At 44.8% G+C, this 17,494-nt stretch overlaps 2 protein-coding genes across 3 annotated transcripts; one reads left to right on the top strand and one right to left on the bottom strand.

Moving 5' to 3' along the window:
* Positions 1-758: 758 nt before the first annotated feature.
* LOC112625045 (ubiquitin D) lies at positions 759-1,347 on the bottom strand. Its single transcript, XM_025386236.1, has one exon. The coding sequence runs from the start codon at positions 1,319-1,321 to the stop codon at positions 824-826; it is 498 nt and encodes a 165-aa protein (XP_025242021.1). The 5' UTR covers positions 1,322-1,347; the 3' UTR covers positions 759-823.
* A 3,761-nt stretch (positions 1,348-5,108) lies between these two features.
* SPINK2 (serine peptidase inhibitor, Kazal type 2) lies at positions 5,109-17,090 on the top strand. Of its 2 annotated transcripts, XM_025385796.1 has the most exons (4): positions 5,109-5,248; positions 6,220-6,254; positions 15,138-15,247; positions 16,766-17,090. In XM_025385796.1, the coding sequence occupies exons 1-4, from the start codon at positions 5,179-5,181 to the stop codon at positions 16,809-16,811; spliced, it is 261 nt and encodes an 86-aa protein (XP_025241581.1). In that variant the 5' UTR covers positions 5,109-5,178; the 3' UTR covers positions 16,812-17,090. The 2 variants fall into 2 exon arrangements, with proteins under 2 accessions (XP_025241581.1, XP_025241580.1); XM_025385795.1 differs by lacking the exons at positions 6,220-6,254; positions 15,138-15,247 and having other exon boundaries at positions 5,109-5,383.
* Positions 17,091-17,494: the final 404 nt, after the last annotated feature.

Raw genomic sequence — 17,494 nt, forward strand, 5'->3', positions numbered from 1 at the left:
CCACCTCAGTTTCCCAAAGTGCTGGGATTACAGGTGTGAGCCACCGTGCCCAGTCTATACTAGAGCCTTAAACTTCTGAGCTCAAGTGATCCTTCTGCCTCAGCCTCCCGGGTAGCCGACATTACAGGTGCTTGCCACTGAGCCTTGCTACTTTTCATCTTTTTTTTTTTTTTTTTCCCGAGAGTTTCACTCTATTGCCCAGGCTGGAGTGCAACGGCATGATCTCGGTTCACCACAACCTCCACCTCCCGGGTTCAAGTGATTCTCTTGCCTCAACCTCCTGGCATGTGCCACCAAGCCCGACTAATTTTTTGTGTTTTTAGTAGAGACAGGGTTTCACCACGTTGGCCAGGCTGGTCTCAAACTCCTGACCTCAGGTGATCTGCCCACCTTGGCCTCCCAAAGTGCTGGGATTATAGGCGTGGGCCACTGCACCCAGCCTCATCTTCTGCATAGGATTTTTTTTTTTTTTTTTTTTTTCAGAGCAAATGCTTTCTCCTATGCTTTTCTCTAAAATTTTAAAGTTTCATATTTTAAGTCTATGTTTCATTTTGAGCTAATTTTAGTATAACAGAGCTTGCTTTTTTTTTTTTTTTTTTTTTCTATTTTGCCTTAAAATTTTATTTACTAGTCTCAGTAATACATTATTAAAAATCCTGCCACTTAATTAATTGTGTTAGAATCAAAGAAACAGAGTTGGACAATATTCTTCATCCTACCCATCCCACCCAAATCTTACTCTACTCATCTCATTCTCACGTTGATTAAGAGATTAAAAGAAATAAGCTTTTTGGCCCTTGCCAACACCCCATCCCCAGGGTGGTCACCCTGCAATACAATAAGATGTCAGGAAGAGTAAGTTGCCCTTTCTGATTCCATAATCTGCCATCATCTTCCCATCTTCCAGTCTCTTTCCATTGCAATTCACAATCTGGGTCTCAGGGGTTACACCCGTCTTGGTCTCGATCATTGCTTTCACTTGTGCCACTGAGCTGGACCTTCGCACCTGGAGGAGGTGCCTCTGCCCCTCATCACCTGACTCCACAAGATACAAGGGCAGCTCCTCATCACTGGGCTTCACCACTTTCAGGGTAAGATGGATGGTCTTCTCCTTGTCAATGCCATAAGATGAGAGCCTTCTCCGTGGCTTTAGGATCTTGGAGCCCAGCAAAAGAACCTGGTCCTGCACAGGAACCTTGGTCTTAGACCGGACATGTTCATTGATTTTTTTCACGCTGTCCTCTGGGTTGGCATCAAAGGTCATTAAATCCCATTCCTCGGAAAGAACATGCACAGAGAGGCAGGAAGCATTGGGAGCCATCTTTGCAGTCAAGGGGCCAGAAACCAGAGACCCAGAGCTTGCTTTTTTATGCCTATGGCTGCATTTCAAAAGCCTAGAATTGATTATTAAACAGGTATTGGATAATATGCTTTGATGGGGTTAGTAATAAGATCTTAGTAGGCTGTAGCATGAGAAACAGTGAAAGCTCCTCTGTAGGCCCCTATGATGACAAGGGGAGCAGCAGGAACTGACAGAAAACTAAAATTGAAAGTCAGACTTCTACAGGCAGAATTAGCTAGATAATTCATGATAAAAAAAAACATGATTTTAAAGCTACTGACCAGATAATAAGACTGAAAAAAATTTTTTATTTTGCCTAAATTGTCTAGACACTTTATCAATTTTTTTAATTCATTTTGAGCTATGGTGACCTAAGCAGCAATGAATACCTAAAAAATGACTAAAAACCAAACCACAAGGATTAACCACAAAACAGATCTCTTAGCTTGCACCTGGTTTTACCCTCTAACAAACACGCCAGTGGTCTGCATGGCCATTTTTGGGGTATGTTTGGCTTAAGGTCAGTAAACTAAGGCCCATAATCTAAACACGGCCTGCTGCCTATTTTTGTAAAGTCTTATTAGAATATAGCCATGCCAGCTGGGCACAGTGGCTCATGCCTATAATCTTAGCACTCTGGGAGGCTGAGGCAGGCAGATCACTTGAGCTCTGGAGTTTGAGACCAGCCTGGGCAACATGGCAGAACCCTGTGTATTAGTCTGTTTTTACAGTGCTGATAAAGACATACCTGAGACTGGGAAGAAAAGTTTAATTGGACTTAGAGTTCCACATGGCTGGGGGGCCTCACAATCATGGTGGGAGGTGAAAGGCATTTCTTACATGGTGGCAGCAAGAGAAAAAATGAGGAAGCAAAAGTGGAAACTCCTGATAAACCCATCTGATCTCCTGGACTTATTCACTATCATGAGAACAGCATGGGAAAGACTGGCCCCTATGATTCAGTTATCCCCCTGGGTCCCTCCCACAACATTTGGGAATTCTGGGACATACAATTCAAGTTGAGATTTGAGTGGGGACACAGCCAAACCATATCACCTACTTCTACAAAAACTACAAAAATATTAGCTGGGTGTGGTGGTGCATGCCTGTAGTCCCAGCTACTTGCAGGGCTGAGGTGGGAGGAGGCTGAGGTTGAGGCTGCAGTGAGCCGAGATCACGCCACTGTACTCCAGCCTGGGTGACAGAGCAAGACCTTCTCTCAAAAAAACAAAACAAAACAAAACAAAACAAAACAAAACAAGAATACAGTCATGCCCATTCATTGAGTTACAGTCTATGTCTCCTTTTGCACTACAATGACAGAGTTTAGCTGTGACAAGAAGTCTATGGTACTTACTATCTGGCCCTTTACAGAAAATGTTTTTTGACCGTTGTTCTTGGCTCACAAATGCTGAGACAACATGTGAAAAGCACCATTATAGAAAATATTTCTAAGGTATAACTATCAATGTTATTGTTTTTTTTTTGAGACAAGTTCTCACTCCTATCACCCAGGCTGAAATGTAGTGGTGTGATCATGGCTCACTGTAGCCTCCACCTCCCAGGCTCAGGTGATCCTCCCACCTCAGCCTCCTGAGTAGCTGGGACTACAGGTGCACACCACCACACTAGGCTGATTTTTATAGTTTTTGTAGAGACAGGGTTTTGTCACCATGTCGCCTCCCTTCCCCTGCCCTCCCCGTGTCCCCTGTGAGTGGTGCTGGCACTCCAACTCCTGGGCTCAAGCAATCTGCCTCCCTCTGCCTCCCAAAGTGCTGGGATTACAGGCATGAGCCATTCTACCAGTCAGTCAGCTCTTTGAAACAAAATAACGTAAAGGCAGCTGTATCCACACACATCACATTTATAAGAAATCTATCTTGAGGTGTAAATGACTTTTCTTCTGAAGCCGAAATTCCTACTCACACAACTCTGAGCATTGCCCCTGAGTCTGGGGTCAGATTTGTGTTCCCAGAGCATCAAAGGTGTTCGTAAGCAAGTGCACATGTCATTTGGTAACAGACATCCAACAGAGTTGAGAAAGCTTTATATATAAATTATATTTTATCAATTCTTGATAAGAATCTTCAGCAAAATGACCTATGACCATTTTATGACTGTTGTTCAAAGAACTGAATGTGATGTGACTTAGAAAAGTACTAACACTCATTTCAAATTTACCCCTTGGCCTCAGCAGGATACCAGCCAGAACTCAGCCATGTGTGGTGCCAAGTGGAGTTGAAAACTGCACAGTGTCTTCTTGTTCCAGCCCTTGAGGTTGCTAAGGTCAAGGGGTGGGCATGGGAACATGCCAGTCATAAGGTGATTCTCCATCAGCTCTACACCTCCCCTTCTATACTCTGCTATGTGGTGCCAGGTCTCAGCAGACCTCATTTCTGCTTTTCCAGCTGGCTTCTGGAAGGTTATGCCCATAGGGTCCGTGAGGGGAACACCAGAAGGCAGGAGGAGGGAGAAGGGACTGGCTCCTGCCTGCTGGCTGTTTCTTTCAGCAGTGCCACAGCAATGACTCTTCATCACTCTGACAAAATCAGCTGGCTCCAGTCTCCAGCATTTTTTTTTTTTTTTTGAGACAGAGTTTCACTCTGTTGCCCAGGCTGCAGTGCAGTGGTGTGCTTGGCTCACTACAACCTCCACCTCCCGGGTTCAAGAAATTCTCATGCCTCAGCCTCCTGAGTACATACAGGAGTATGGCAACATGCCCACTAATTTTTGTATTTTTAGTGGAGACTAGGTTTCACCATATTGTCCAGGCTGGTCTCGAACTCCTGACCTCAAGTGATCCACCCACTTCAACCTCCGAAAGTGCTGGGATTACAGCACAAATCTGACCCCAGACTCAGAGGCAATGCTCAGAGTTGTGTGAGTAGGCATTTCGGCTTCAAAAGAAGGGCTGGGCAAAATGGTGAGAACCCCTCTCTACAAAAAATGCAAAAATTAGCTGGGCATGGTGGCATATATCTGTGGTCCCAGCTACTTGGGAGAGAGGCTGAGGTGGGAGGATACCTGGAACCTGGGAGGTGGAGGTTGCAGTGAGCTGAGATTGTGCCACTGCACTCCAGCCTAGGCAAAAGAGCGAGACCCTGTCTGAAATTTAAATAATAATAATAATAATTTATTACGTATTTTCAAGTAAATGAAAGGATTTTGAATGTTCTCAACACAAAGTAATAATAAATGTTTGAGGTGATGAATATGCTAATTATCCTGTTTTGATCACTACACATTGTATATATCCAAATATCACTATGTACCCCCATAAGTATGTATAATCATTATGTGTCAACTAAAATAGTTAAAAAATATATTAAAAGAGGGAAAGGCGGAACGCTTCCTGAGAGCAAGGACCTCCTTTGTCGAGGTCAGGGCTGTGTCTTCAGCAACAAAACACTATCTGGGACTCAGTAGATGCTTAAGAAATAGGGATCGATTGACAGAGCTCCCAGGAGTTCCACGAGGGTTCCCTAGGGCTCTCAGGTTCTTGTATGTCGGAGGGAGAGGTCTTCCCCTTAGTCTCCTCGGCGGGAAGGAGAGGGTGTGGGGCAACAACCGCCCCTTCCTCTATCTCCCTCGCCCCCTCCTTCCCTATGGCCCCCTCCCCCGTCCTTCTACCTTTCTCCTTCCCAGCCCTTCCCGGTTCTCCCTCGACCCTTCACGGCTCCTCTTCCCGTCGCCCCTCTTGCCTTCGCCACCTACCCCTGCACTTCCTCCCACTCTCGCCCCGCCCCTTCTTCCTCCCTTCCCCCGCCCTCCCCGCGCCCCTTGCGAGTGGCGCTGGCACCAGAGCGCAGGGGCCAGACGCCCGGCGCGGGAGGAGGATGGCGCTAGCGGTGCTGCGCTTGGCGCTGCTGCTCCTGGCAGTTACCTTCGCAGGTAGCGCTCGGAGCGGTCCTGGAGAGCGGGGACCTCTGGAGAAAAGCGGGAGAGGGAGTCACGCCGGCGGCGGCCCCTGCCCGGCTCTGGGCGGCCTCGGCGACGGTACCCGCGCGGCCGTTACGGGCGGTTCCCCAGAGGACCTGCCAGGTGGAGGAGCGCGAATTGGGGGGTGTGGTTAGTTCTTGCTTGGATTTCACTCCCAGCTCCAAGGACGCCTGCTATCTAGAGCGCTTTCTCTGTTAAAGTAGATTTTCAGGTGCCCAAGATGAGGAGTTGGGTTTTTATGTATGGTCCCACAGGAGGAGATGCGCAGGAATGAGGAATTGTGGATGCTTACGAGAAAGGGGCTTTAGTCCACACCTCTCTTAAAATGGAGTTAAAATGCTCACATCTTGCATTAAATTTTATATTTGTTACCCCGAGCTGCAAAGGAAAAGAATATCATGAACTATTAATTAAGGGTTACTTCCTTGGCCAGCTGCGGTGGCTTGGGCCGGTAGTCCCAGTTACTCCGGAGGCTGAGGCGGGAGGCTCGCTTGAGACCAGGAATTGAAGCTGCAGTGCGCTAGCGCGACTTTTATTCCGTAGCTTCAAAGTCCTTTCTCAACCAAACCTAATGGGAACAGAACCAAATGTTATTTCTGTGTGCTTGTGGGGAGAGGTGCCATAAAAAACTGAATATCCTTTCTGGAGGAAGTGGGCTGGGGACAGTTTAAAGAAGGTAGGATTTAGAGGGGAAAATAGAAGATGTGACCTGGATAAATCCCAAACTGGATTTTAAAACATTCTTATGAAGCTGGATGTGGTGACTCACGCCTCGAATTCCAGCACTTTGGGAGGCCTAGGCAGGAAGATCGCTTGAGCCCAGGAGGTCAAGACCAGCCTGGGCAACATAGCAAGATCTCATTAAAAAAAAAAAATCCTCATGAACAATACCTTACCTTGATCCCATACTGTAAAATGTCTATGCTTTCTTCTTACAGGCCCTCTGTTCCGTCGATTTTCAAAATATAAAACGGTAAGTAGGAAACCACTTGTACTATTTCTACCAATACAGTGAAGCCCAAAACCGTCTGGGAGGGAGGCTGGCTCTCAGGTCTGACCTGCCACTTTTGAAACCATTGAGGACTGCGTTTGAAACCAGGTTGTCACACAGCCCTTTTGATTCAGATAAAAGTGTAAATTTTAGTTGAAAACAGCCCAGTCTTTGTTTCTGTTAATATTTCCTTTAAAGATTCAAAAGGTCCTTAGAAAAATAGTTACGCCTTGTACTAGATATTTTATGTACTTTATCAAATTAAATTGTGAGGATGTAAAAGGAGACCAATCAAATGAGAACAAGCAAAGGCTGTGTTTTTCAGGGCTTGTTATAGCAAGAGAGTCAGCCACTGTCACCTGCATTTGAATAGGGACTCGAGTCAAAGAGAGGAGTGCGAAAACTATAGTGGAAAAAAGAAATGGCTTCAGGTATGGCCTGATTGGAGGCTGTTGGCACAGGGAAGCTGCAGGTGAGCTAGCTAGAAGCAGGACATTCTATGATATGGGTTAGGGGTGCGTATTTGGTTTTCTCTGGTTGTCCTAAGTTGGAATCAAGGACAGAAATTATGGAAGCTGTCAGTTAGTAATCAAGTCTTAACCATTTTGCGGCTGGGCATGGTGGCTGACACCTGTAATCCCAGCACTTTGGGAGGCCAAGGTGGGCAGATCACGAGGTCAGGACATCAAGACCATCCTGGCTAACATGGTGAAACCCCGTCTGTACTAAAAATGCAAAAAATTAGCCAGGCATCATGGCACGTGCCTGTAATCCCAGCTACTGGGGAGGCTGAGGCAGGAGAATCACTTGAACCCAGGAGGCAAAAGTTGCAGTGAGCTGAGATCACACCACTGCACTCTAGCCTGGATGACAGAGTGAGACTCCATCTCAAAAAAAAAAAAAAAGTCCTAGCCATTTTGGGCTGATTGTTAAAGGGGTTATTATTTGGCTTCCTGGGCTGTCACTAGAGATAGCAGTCTGATTTCGTTCAAGTCTGACTTATAGCCGGCTGGCCCCCTGGCTTGGTTACTCTAAATAATGATTTGAGTTCCTGGGCAGGATGCTGCAGGTTGTGGGTCAGAGTTCTGCTTTATATAAGGTCTAGTCATTGTCTGTTTATTTGGTCTCTCAATTCTCACAATGATGTTGTAAGATAGACATTATCTGACATATGAGGATATTGACTTCAGTAGGTTAACTCTGAGCATTCAGCTCGGAGTAGACTTCTTCCAGGAAACCTTCCCACGCGATTCCCTTCCTCCAAAGTAGAGATGTAGATATATATATCCACACACACTTTCTCTCTGCTTACCTATACTGCATCATCATCACCATCATAACAATAAATACTTAGATACCTACGTGCCATACCAGTGTTCTAAATGCTTCATATATAATAACTAATTTCATCTTTCACAGTACTGTGAGGTAGGGATCGTTATTTCATTATTATCCCGTTGGTCAAGGTCACATGGAAGTGGTGGAGCTATGCTTCTCATCCAGGCAGTCTGACTCCAGATCCAGTGCTTTTCTCTACCCCGTCACAGCATTAGATTGTAATTGCCTGTTTGCCTATGTCCTCCAGGAAACTATGCCTGTTGTCAGGTATAGTGTCTTATTTGCTATTTGGTGCTCAGTCTTCAGCATCTCATGGATGCCCAATAACACTGTTAGTCAGTGATTCGGTTTGCTTGGGTTTGGTTTTCTTTTAGAAAATGGGAGTTATGGTACCTTCGTTTTAAGGCTGGGATTAGGGTAAAGTGAGTGAATTCCTACATGTAGAATTTAAGAAGGCATTCACACTCAGGAGGCAATGCAAGTGCTGCAGGACCTGCTGTCTTTATTTATTTATTTATTTTGAGACAGAGTCTTGCTTTGTCATCCAGGCTGGAGTGCAGTGGTGAGATCTCTGCTCACTGCAACCTCTGCCTCCTGGGTTCAAGTGATTCTCCTGCATCAGTCTACCAAGTAGCTGAGACTACAGGCATATGCCACCCTGTCTGGCTAATTTTTTTGTATTTTTAGTAGAGACGGGGTTTCACCATGTTGGCCAGACTGGTCTCGAACTCCTGACCTCACAGGATCCACCCACCTTGGCCTTCCAAAGTGTTGGGATTACAGGCATGAGCCACCGCTCCCGGCCTGGACGTGCTGTCTTTTGACAGGATTGTTAAAAGGATGACTCACACAAGAGATCGTTGGTTTGGCTAGTTTTTGTGCAGTGGTGTTTACAACTAATTGATCACAACCACAGATTTCTCTGTTCCTTTTTCATTCCACTGCTTCACTTGACCAGTCTTAAGAAAAAAGAGAGAGAGAGAGAGAGATTGATCTTTGGTTTTTCTTCCTTATTTCCATTGCCACTGCTCTAATTTAGGGCCCCCATTATCTCTCACCTAGATTAGCATAGTGGCTTTTCAATGGGTTTTCCCCAGCCTTTTAGTATCTTCACTTTCCAGTTCCTGCTACACACTGCTGCTCCAATTAGTCTCTAAAATCTTGACTGAATGTAGCATGTCTCTGTGCAGAATCTTCAAGGACTTCTCATTGCCCACAGAGAAAGTCTAACCTCATCAACACAGCCTACTTTTCTACCTGTACCTTCTGGTGTTTTCTCATAGTATATCCTCCTCTATTGTTAGTGCTATACCTTTTTTTTTTTTGAGATGGAGTTTCATTCTTGTTGCCAGGGTGGAGTGCAGTAGCACAATTTTGGCTCACTGTAACCTCCATCTCCTGAGTTCAAGCGATTCTCGTGTCTTAGCCTCCCAAGTAGCCGGGATTACAGGTGTGCAACACCATGCCTGGCTAATTTCTGTATCTTTAGTAGAGATTGGGTTTCACCATGTTGACTAGGCTGGTCTCAAACTCCTGACCTCAGGTCATTCCCCTCCCAAAGTGCTGGGATTACAGGCATGAGCCACCGTGCCCAGCCTGATTACTGTAGTTTTATAGTAAGTTTCAAAATGAGAAAGTGTGAATCCTCCAACCTTTTTTTCTTATTCAAGAATGTTTTGGCTACTTGGAGTCCCTTATATTTCTATCTGAATTTTAAGATCAATTAGTCAGTTTCTGCTGCAAAAAAAGACAGCTAAGGCCGGGCGCGGTGGCTCAAGCCTGTAATCCCAGCACTTTGGGAGGCCGAGATGGGTGGATCACGAGGTCAGGAGATCGAGACCATCCTGGCTAACACGGTGAAACCCCGTCTCTACTAAAAAATACAAAAAAAAAAAAAAAAAACAACAAACTAGCCGGGCGAGGTTGCGGGCGCCTGTAGTCCCAGCTACTCGGGAGGCTGAGGCAGGAGAATGGCATGGACCCAGGAGGCGGAGCTTGCAGTAAGCTGAGATCCGGCCACTGCACTCCAGCCTGGGAGACAGAGCGAGACTCCGTCTCAAAAAAAAAAAAAAAAAAAAAAAAAAAAAGACAGCTAAGATTTTGATGGGGATTCCATTGAACTTATATATCTATTTGGAGAGTATTGTCATCTTAAAAGTGTTAAATCTTCTGATCCATGAACATGGGATGTCTTTCTATGTATTTAGGCCTTTAATTTCTTTCAACAATGCTTTATAGTTTTCAGTGTACATGTCTTACACTTTGTAAATATTTATTCTTAATTTTTTTTTTTTTTTTTTTTGAGACAGAGTCTCACTCTGTTGCCCAGGCTGGATGCAATGGTGTGATCTCGGTTCACTGCAACCTCTGCCTCCTGGGTTCGAGTGATTTTCCTGCCTCAGCCTCCTGAGTAGCTGGGATTACAAGCACATGCCACCACTCCCAGCTAATTTTTGTATTTTTAGTAGAGACAGGGTTTCACCATGTTGGTCAGGCTGGTCTCAAACTCCTGACCTTGTGATCTGCCCGCCTTGGCCTCCCCAAGTGCTGGGATTACAGGAATGAGCCACCACGCCTGGCCTTTCTAGATGTTTTATTCTTTTTTTTTTTTTTTTTTGAGACAGTGTCTCACTCTGTTACCCAGGCTGGAGTGCAGTGGAGCCATCTCGACTCACTGCAACCTCCGCCTCACAGGTTCAAGTGATTCTCCTGACTCAGCCTCCCAAGTGGCTGGATTACAGGCTCCCGCCACCATGCCCAGCTACTTTTTGTGTGTGTGTGTGTGTGTGTGTGTGTGTGTGTGTGTATATATATATATATATATATATTTTTTTTTTTTTTTTTTTGAGATGGAGTCTTACTCTGTCACCCAGGCTGGAGTGCAATGGTATGATCTCGGCTCACTGCAACCTCCACCTCCTGGGTTCAAGCGATTCTCCTGCCTCAGCCTCCTGAGTAGTTGGGATTACAGGCACCCACCACCATGCCCAGCTAATTTTTGTATTTTTAGTAAAGATGGGGTTTCACCAGGCTGGCCAGGCTGGTCTTGAATTCCTGACCTCGGGTATCCGCCCACCTCAGCCTCCCAAAGTGCTGGGATTACAGCTGTGAGCCACTGTGCCTGGCCTATATTTTTTTAGTAGAGACAGGGTTTCACCATGTTGGCCAGGCTTATCTTGAACTCCTAACCTCAGGTGATCCTCGGCCTCCCAAAGTGCTGGGATTAAGGGTGTGAGCCACCACACCTGGCCCTAGAGATGTTTTATTCTTTTTGATGCTATTGTAAGTGGAATTGTTTTCTTAGTTTTATTTTCAGATTGTTCATTGTTAGTGTATAGAAGTAAAATTGAGTTTTATATATTGATCTTGTATCTTTCAACCTTGTTGAACTTGCTTATTAGTCCTTTTTCTTTTTTCCAAGACTGAGTCTCACTCTGTGGCTCATGCTAGAGTGCAATAGTATGATCATAACTTAATATAACCTTGAACTCCTGGGCTGCAGTGATCCTTCTTCCTCATCCTCCTGAGAAGCTAGGACTACACACACAGGTCACCACACATGGCTAATTTTTAATTTTTTGTAGAGATGGGGTCTTGCTATGTTGCCCAGGCTGGCCTTGAACTCCTGGCCTCAAGTCATCCTCCTACCTCAGCCTCCCAAAGTACATATAATTATATAAGCCACCATACCTGGCCTTGTTTATTAGTAATTATTGGGTGTGTGTGTGTGTGTGTGTGTGTGTGTATGTGTGTGTGTGTGTGTGTGAATTTCTTAGGAATTTCTATATAACAAGATTGTGTCATCTTTGTTGCTTGTTTGTTTTTTGAGACAGAGTCTTACTCTTTCGCCAGGCTGGAGGGCAGTGGTGCAATCTCAGCTCACTACAACCTCCGTTTCCCGGGTTCAAGCAATTCTCCTGCCTCAGCCTCTCAAGTAGCTGAGATTACAGGTGATTGCCACCACGCCTGGCAAATTTTTGTATTTTTAGTAGAGGCAGGGTTTCACCATGTTGGCCAGGCTCATCTCAAACTCCTAGCCTCAAGTGATCTGCCTGCCTCGGCCTCCCAAAGTGCTGGGATTACAGGCATGAGCCACTGTGCCCAGCCCTGTGTCATCTTTGAATAGAGATAGTTTTACTTGTTCCTTTCCCATCTGGGTGCATTTTATTTATTTTTCTTGGATAATTGTCCTGGCAAGAAACTTTGGTACAGTGTTGAATAGAAGAGGTGAAAGTGGACATTCTTGTGTTTTTATTTCTGATTTTAGGGAAAAGCATTGAGTCCTTTACCACTGAGTAGAATGTTTGCTGTAGGTTATTTATGGATGCCTTTTATTTTATTTTTGTTTTTGTTTTTTCTATGGATGCCTTTTATAAGGTTGAGGAAGTTCTCTTCTGTTCCTAGTTCGTTGAGTACTGTGTTTTTTGTTTGTTTGTTTGTTGTTTGTTTGTTTGTTTTGAGACAGAGTTTCACTCTTGTGCCCTAGGCTGGAGTGCAATGGAGGGATCTTGGCTCACTGCAACCTCTGCCTGCTGTGTTCAAGCGATTCTCCTGTGTCAACCTTTTTTTTTTTTTTTTTTAAATCATAAAAGAGTTTTGGAGATTCCTTTAAACTGTTAACTCCAATGCCAACCACTTCTCTTGCCACTGTGCCTTTGCTTGATCAATTTTATTTCTTTGCGGTAGACATTCTCCCAGCCTTCTATATTAAATTTTACCCATTCTTCAAGACCAGCATGTGTATTTCTTGATTGCCTTATTCCATCCTAAATTCCTTATAGTCAGGATCCAACTTTTCTTTGTCTTTGTGTCTGCCATAACATCTGTAAATGAGTGACTATACCAGTAAACGATATAAGAAACTTTCAGGAGAAAAGCTTTAGAGCAGCGGTCCCCAACCTTTTTGGGACCAGGGACCAGTTTGTGGAAGACAATTTTTCCATGCACTGAGGCATGGAGTGGGGTGGGCAGAGATGGTCTGGGATGAAACTCCGACCATCAGGCATTAGTTAGGAGTCTCTGCAGGGTGCGGTGGCTCACGCCTGTAATCCCAGCACTTTGGGAGGCCGAGGCCGGCAGATCACAAGGTCAGGAGTTTGAGACCATCCTGGCCAACATAGTGAAACCCAGTCTCTACTAAGAATACAAAAGTTAGCTGGGCGTGGTGGTGGGTGCCTTTAATCCTACCCATTTGGGTGGCTGAGGCAGGAGAACTGCCTGAACTCGGGAGGCGGAAATTGCAGTGAGCCTAGATGGCATCACTGCACTCTAGCCTGGGCGACAGAATGAGACTTTGTCAAAAAAAAAAAAAAAAAAAAAAAGGGCCGGGTGCGGTGGTTCATGCCTGTAATCCCAGCACTTTGGGAGGCTGAGGCAGGTGGATCACCTGAGGTCAGAAGTTTGAGACCAGCCTGGCTAACATGGTGAAACTCCATTTCTACTAAAAATACAAAAAATTAGCTGGGCATGGTGACATGCGCCTGTAATACTAGCTACTGGGGAGGCTGAGGCAGGAGAATTGCTTGAACCTGGGAGGCGGAAGTTGCAGTGAGCCGAAATGGCGCCATTGCACTCCAGCTTGGGCAACAAGAGCAAAACTCCATCTCGAAAAAAAAAAATAATAGCCTCATAAGGAGTGCACAACCTAGATTCCTCGCATGCCCATGTCACAATAGGGTTCGTACTCCTATGAGAATCTAATGCCATCGCTGACCTGACAGGAGGCGGAGCTCAGTTGATAATGCTCACTGGCCAGCCACTTCCCTCCTGCTAACAGGAGGCCCAGTTCCTAACAGGCCACGGACTGGTACCAGTTTGTGGCCTGATGGTTGGAAACCCCTGCTCTAGAGTATAAAGGTCAGAGAATTGCTTAAAATTTTAGCATATCCTTCTATAAGAATTATTTTTATTTTAATTTGTAATTTTTTTGAGACAGTTTTGCTCTTGTTGTTTAGGCTGGAGTGAAGTAGTGCAATCTCGGTTCACTGCAACCTCTGCCTCCCAGGTTCAAACGATTCTTCTGTCTGAGCCTCTCGAGTTGCTGGGATTACAGGCGTGTGCCACCATACCCGGCAAATTTTTGTATTTTTACTAGAGACGGGGTTTTACTATGTTGACCAGGCTGGTCTCAAACTCCTGACCTCAAGTGATCCACCTGCCTCAGCCTCCCTAAGTGCTGGGATTACAGACATGAGCCACCATGCTCCGCCCTTCTATAAGAATTAAAATGACATTAAGGAATAATAAATGTGCAGTGGCCCTCTTCCAGAGGGTGGAGAGGAAGTTTTGGGGCAATGTTTGCCCAGATTCAACTCTCTTCCTGTAGTTAGTATCTTGTGGGATGAAATTTGGAGCCTCCATAGATGATGAACCTGTTTTGAACATTTTTCCTTTGGCACAAATTTGCTTCAATTCTGTATCTCCTGCTTTCTTTAATGTTTTTGGTTAAATGTCAGTGCCTTAAAAGTTCAGATTGAAAGATTAGATTCCTGATTTTGTCTTGGCATTCAGGCAAGGGATTAAGGTGGAATTTAATAGAACATCCACATGGACATTGTAGTGAAGTACAAATTATGAAGCTAGACAATAAAAAAGTAGGTATGGTGGCGTGTCTCAGACTTTCATTTAAAAATCAGCCAGATTGAAGCCTCTGAGGTCCTTTTAATTTTAATTTTTAAATGTTTTTTATTTTTTAGATGGGGTTTCGCTCTCATTGCTTAGGTTGGAGAGTTGGAGTGCAATGGCGTGATCTTGGCTCACCGCATCCTCTGCCTCCCAGGTTCATTTGATTCTCCTGCCTCAGTCTCGATCTCTTGAGTTCATGATCTGCCCGCCTTGGCCTCCCAAAGTGCTGGGATTACAGGCATGCACCACCATGCCCAGTTAATTTTGTATTTTTTAGTAGAGATGGAGTTTCTCCATGTTGGTCAGACTGGTCTCGAACTCCCAGCCTTGGGTGATCTGCCCACCTTGGCCTCCCAAAGTGTTGGGATTACAGGCATGAGCTACCACACCCGGCCGGGGTCCTTTTTTTACATAGTTTGTATTGAACCATCACACCAACATTGTATCTGATTTTAGCATTAGAAATTTTTTTTTTTTGCCAGGTGCAGTGGCTCACGCCTGTAATCCTTGCACTTTGGGAGGCCAAGGTGGGTGGATGACGTCAGAAGTTCGAGACCAGCCTGGCCAACATGGTGAAACCCTGTCTCTACTAAAAATACAAAAATTAGCTGGGCATGGAGGCACACTCCTGTAATCCCAGCTACTTGGGAGGCTGAGGCAGGAGAATCACTTGAACCCAGGAGGCGGAGGTTGCAGTGAGCTGAGATTGTGCCGTTGCACACCAGCCTGGGAGACAGGGTGAGACTCTGTCTCAAAAAAAATTTTTTTTTCTGGAAAATAAAAGTATTTTTATTGAATGATTCTAGGAAATCTAAGGAGATCTGGGACATTTTCTTCTCTGAACTATTTTATGAGTGTATCTCAAGTCATTCTTGAATTTCTCTGTCCCTTTCTTTTTTCCAGCCATTCTGCGCTCGGTATCAATTACCAGGATGTCCCAGGGACTTTAACCCTGTGTGTGGCACTGACATGATCACTTACCCCAATGAATGTACTCTGTGCATGAAAATCAGGTAACATGATTTTACAGCTGTAGACTAGCCAAGTATTCTTCATTTCTTTTTCTTTTTCTTTCTTTCTTTTTTTTTTGACAGAGTCTCGCTCTGCCACCCAGGCTGGAGTGCAGTGGTGCCGTCTTGGTTCACTGCAAACTCTGCCTCCTGGGTTCAAGCAATTCTCGTGCCTCAGCCTCCAAAGTAGCTGGGATTATAGGCACCCGCCACCGCGCCTGGCTAATTTTTTATTTTTAGTAGAGACAGAGTTTCACCATGTTGGCCAGGCTGGTTTCGAACTCCTGATCTCAAGTGATCCACCCGCCTCGGTCTCCCAAAGTGCTGGGATTACAGGCGTGAGCCACCATGCCCAGACTCTTCGTTTCTTTTGTTGAATTTTGATTACTTAGGAGGTAGTGACTATTTTCTTGGATGTAAGAATCAAAAGTGATAATGGTAGTTCTCAGTTTTCAGGGTGATGGTTAAAGAGATGCAAAATCCTCAGTGCATTTTTCAGATCAAGTTAAACAATGAGATGTGTGATTAGTCAACTATAGGCCAGGTAATCAAATTATGTTATTGCCCACTAATGTGAAATTTCCTAAAATTAAGAGTCTATTTAATAGTTAAACTCCGTGAAGTATTAAATTTTATTTTTAATTCAAAGGGCATGTGTAGGTGATCTGCACACCCTGTACTACTAGTTAGGAAGTGCGACTTACTGACTCTGCTTAGTAGAATGCTAAGTAATGATACTTGATATGCTTCATGTAGCACACCTGACCAGGTGACTGCAACTACTCCTTCAGGTATGCAGCTTTGTACGTAGCGGGGATTCATTATTTGACCTCAGTTGGTCTTCTCTGTTTCTTGTTTTTTTTTGAGACTGAGTCTCACTTATCGCCTGACTCACTTCAATCCCTGCCTCCCAGGTTCAAGCTATTCTCCTGCCTCAGCCTCCAGAGTAGCTGGGATTACAGGCATGCGTCATTACACCCAGCTAATTTTTTTTTTTTTTTTGAGATGGAATTTCGCTCTTGTTGCCCAGGCTGGAGTCCATTGGCAAGATCTTGGCTCACTACAACTTCCGCCTCCTGGGTTCAAGCGATTCTTCTGACTCAGCCTCCCAAGTAGCTGGGGTTACAGGCATGTGCCACCACACCTGGCTAATTTTGTATTTTTAGTAGAGATGGGGATTCACCATGTTGGCCAGGCTGGTCTTGAACTCCTGACCTCCAGTGATCCGCCCACCTCGGCCTCCCAAAGTGCTGGGATTACAGGCATGAGCCACCATGCCCAGCTCTCTGAGTGATTCTTTGGGGTTAATGTCCTGTGCCCTAGGGTTAGGGAAAAAATGGCAGACTGGTGACTTCCACCCTCTTTGTTTCCTAGATTTAGCTTAAAAAATGATTAAGTAAGTGTAGCCATGGAAGGAATCTAATGTATATCTGTATGGGTCTTCTTAACACAAATAATTTCAGTTTGGTAGTTTCAGTATGGTAGGTAATAAATGTGTTTCTATGATTGTTCAATTTGCAGGGAAAGTGGTCAAAATATTAAAATCTTCCGACGTGGACCCTGCTGATGGAGCAGTTTACAGAACAGAAGATGGAGAGACCACCTTCACTGGCAGACTAGATAAATTGCGTTTCCCCTTTTTCTCTTTTCCTGTATTTCTTTACATAAAATTTGTTAACACACATCTTCTGAGAGCAGGTATGGAAGACAGCCATGTGTAGTGATGGATAATTTAAAGAAAAAAAGAATCCTCGTTTCTTGGCTTTTGCTCCTAGAGTTAAGCTTGCTGCCCAGATAACTTGTGCATTGCTTTATTTAGTTGAAATAAAATCAGCATTGAATTCAGTTCCTACTGTGCTCTGTTGAAAATATCATTCTCATTGCAGAGGAGGTATCCTTTAAGAGTTTTTCAGCTGGGTCTGAAAATTAAATGGACATAAGACAGATCAACAGGAGGAACGCATACAGACTTATTTAATACAAGTTTCACTTGGCATGGGAGCCTTCATAAAGAAACAAACACTTGGCCGGGCATGGTGGCTCACGCCTGTAATCCCAGCACTTTGGGAGGCCGAGGCAGGCAGATCATGAACTCGAGATATGGAGACCATCCTGGCCAATATGGTGAAACCCTGTCTCTACTAAAAATACAAAAATTAGCTGGACATGGTGGCACGTGCCTGTAGTCCCAGCTACTTGGGAGGCTGAGGCAGGAGAATCGCTTGAACCTGGGAGGCAAGGGTTGCAGTG

Source organism: Theropithecus gelada, chromosome 5, assembly GCF_003255815.1.
Source record: "Theropithecus gelada isolate Dixy chromosome 5, Tgel_1.0, whole genome shotgun sequence".
NCBI lineage: Eukaryota > Metazoa > Chordata > Mammalia > Primates > Cercopithecidae > Theropithecus > Theropithecus gelada.

Bases quoted from the DNA above. Each gene is read 5' to 3' on its own strand.
- SPINK2 (XM_025385795.1), top strand. From the start codon at position 5,179: ATGGCGCTAGCGGTGCTGCGCTTGGCGCTGCTGCTCCTGGCAGTTACC. The intron at 5,384-16,765 runs GTGGAGGAGCGC...TTCAATTTGCAG, and splicing joins TTCCCCAGAGGACCTGCCAG to GGAAAGTGGTCAAAATATTA.
- LOC112625045 (XM_025386236.1), bottom strand. From the start codon at position 1,321: ATGGCTCCCAATGCTTCCTGCCTCTCTGTGCATGTTCTTTCCGAGGAA.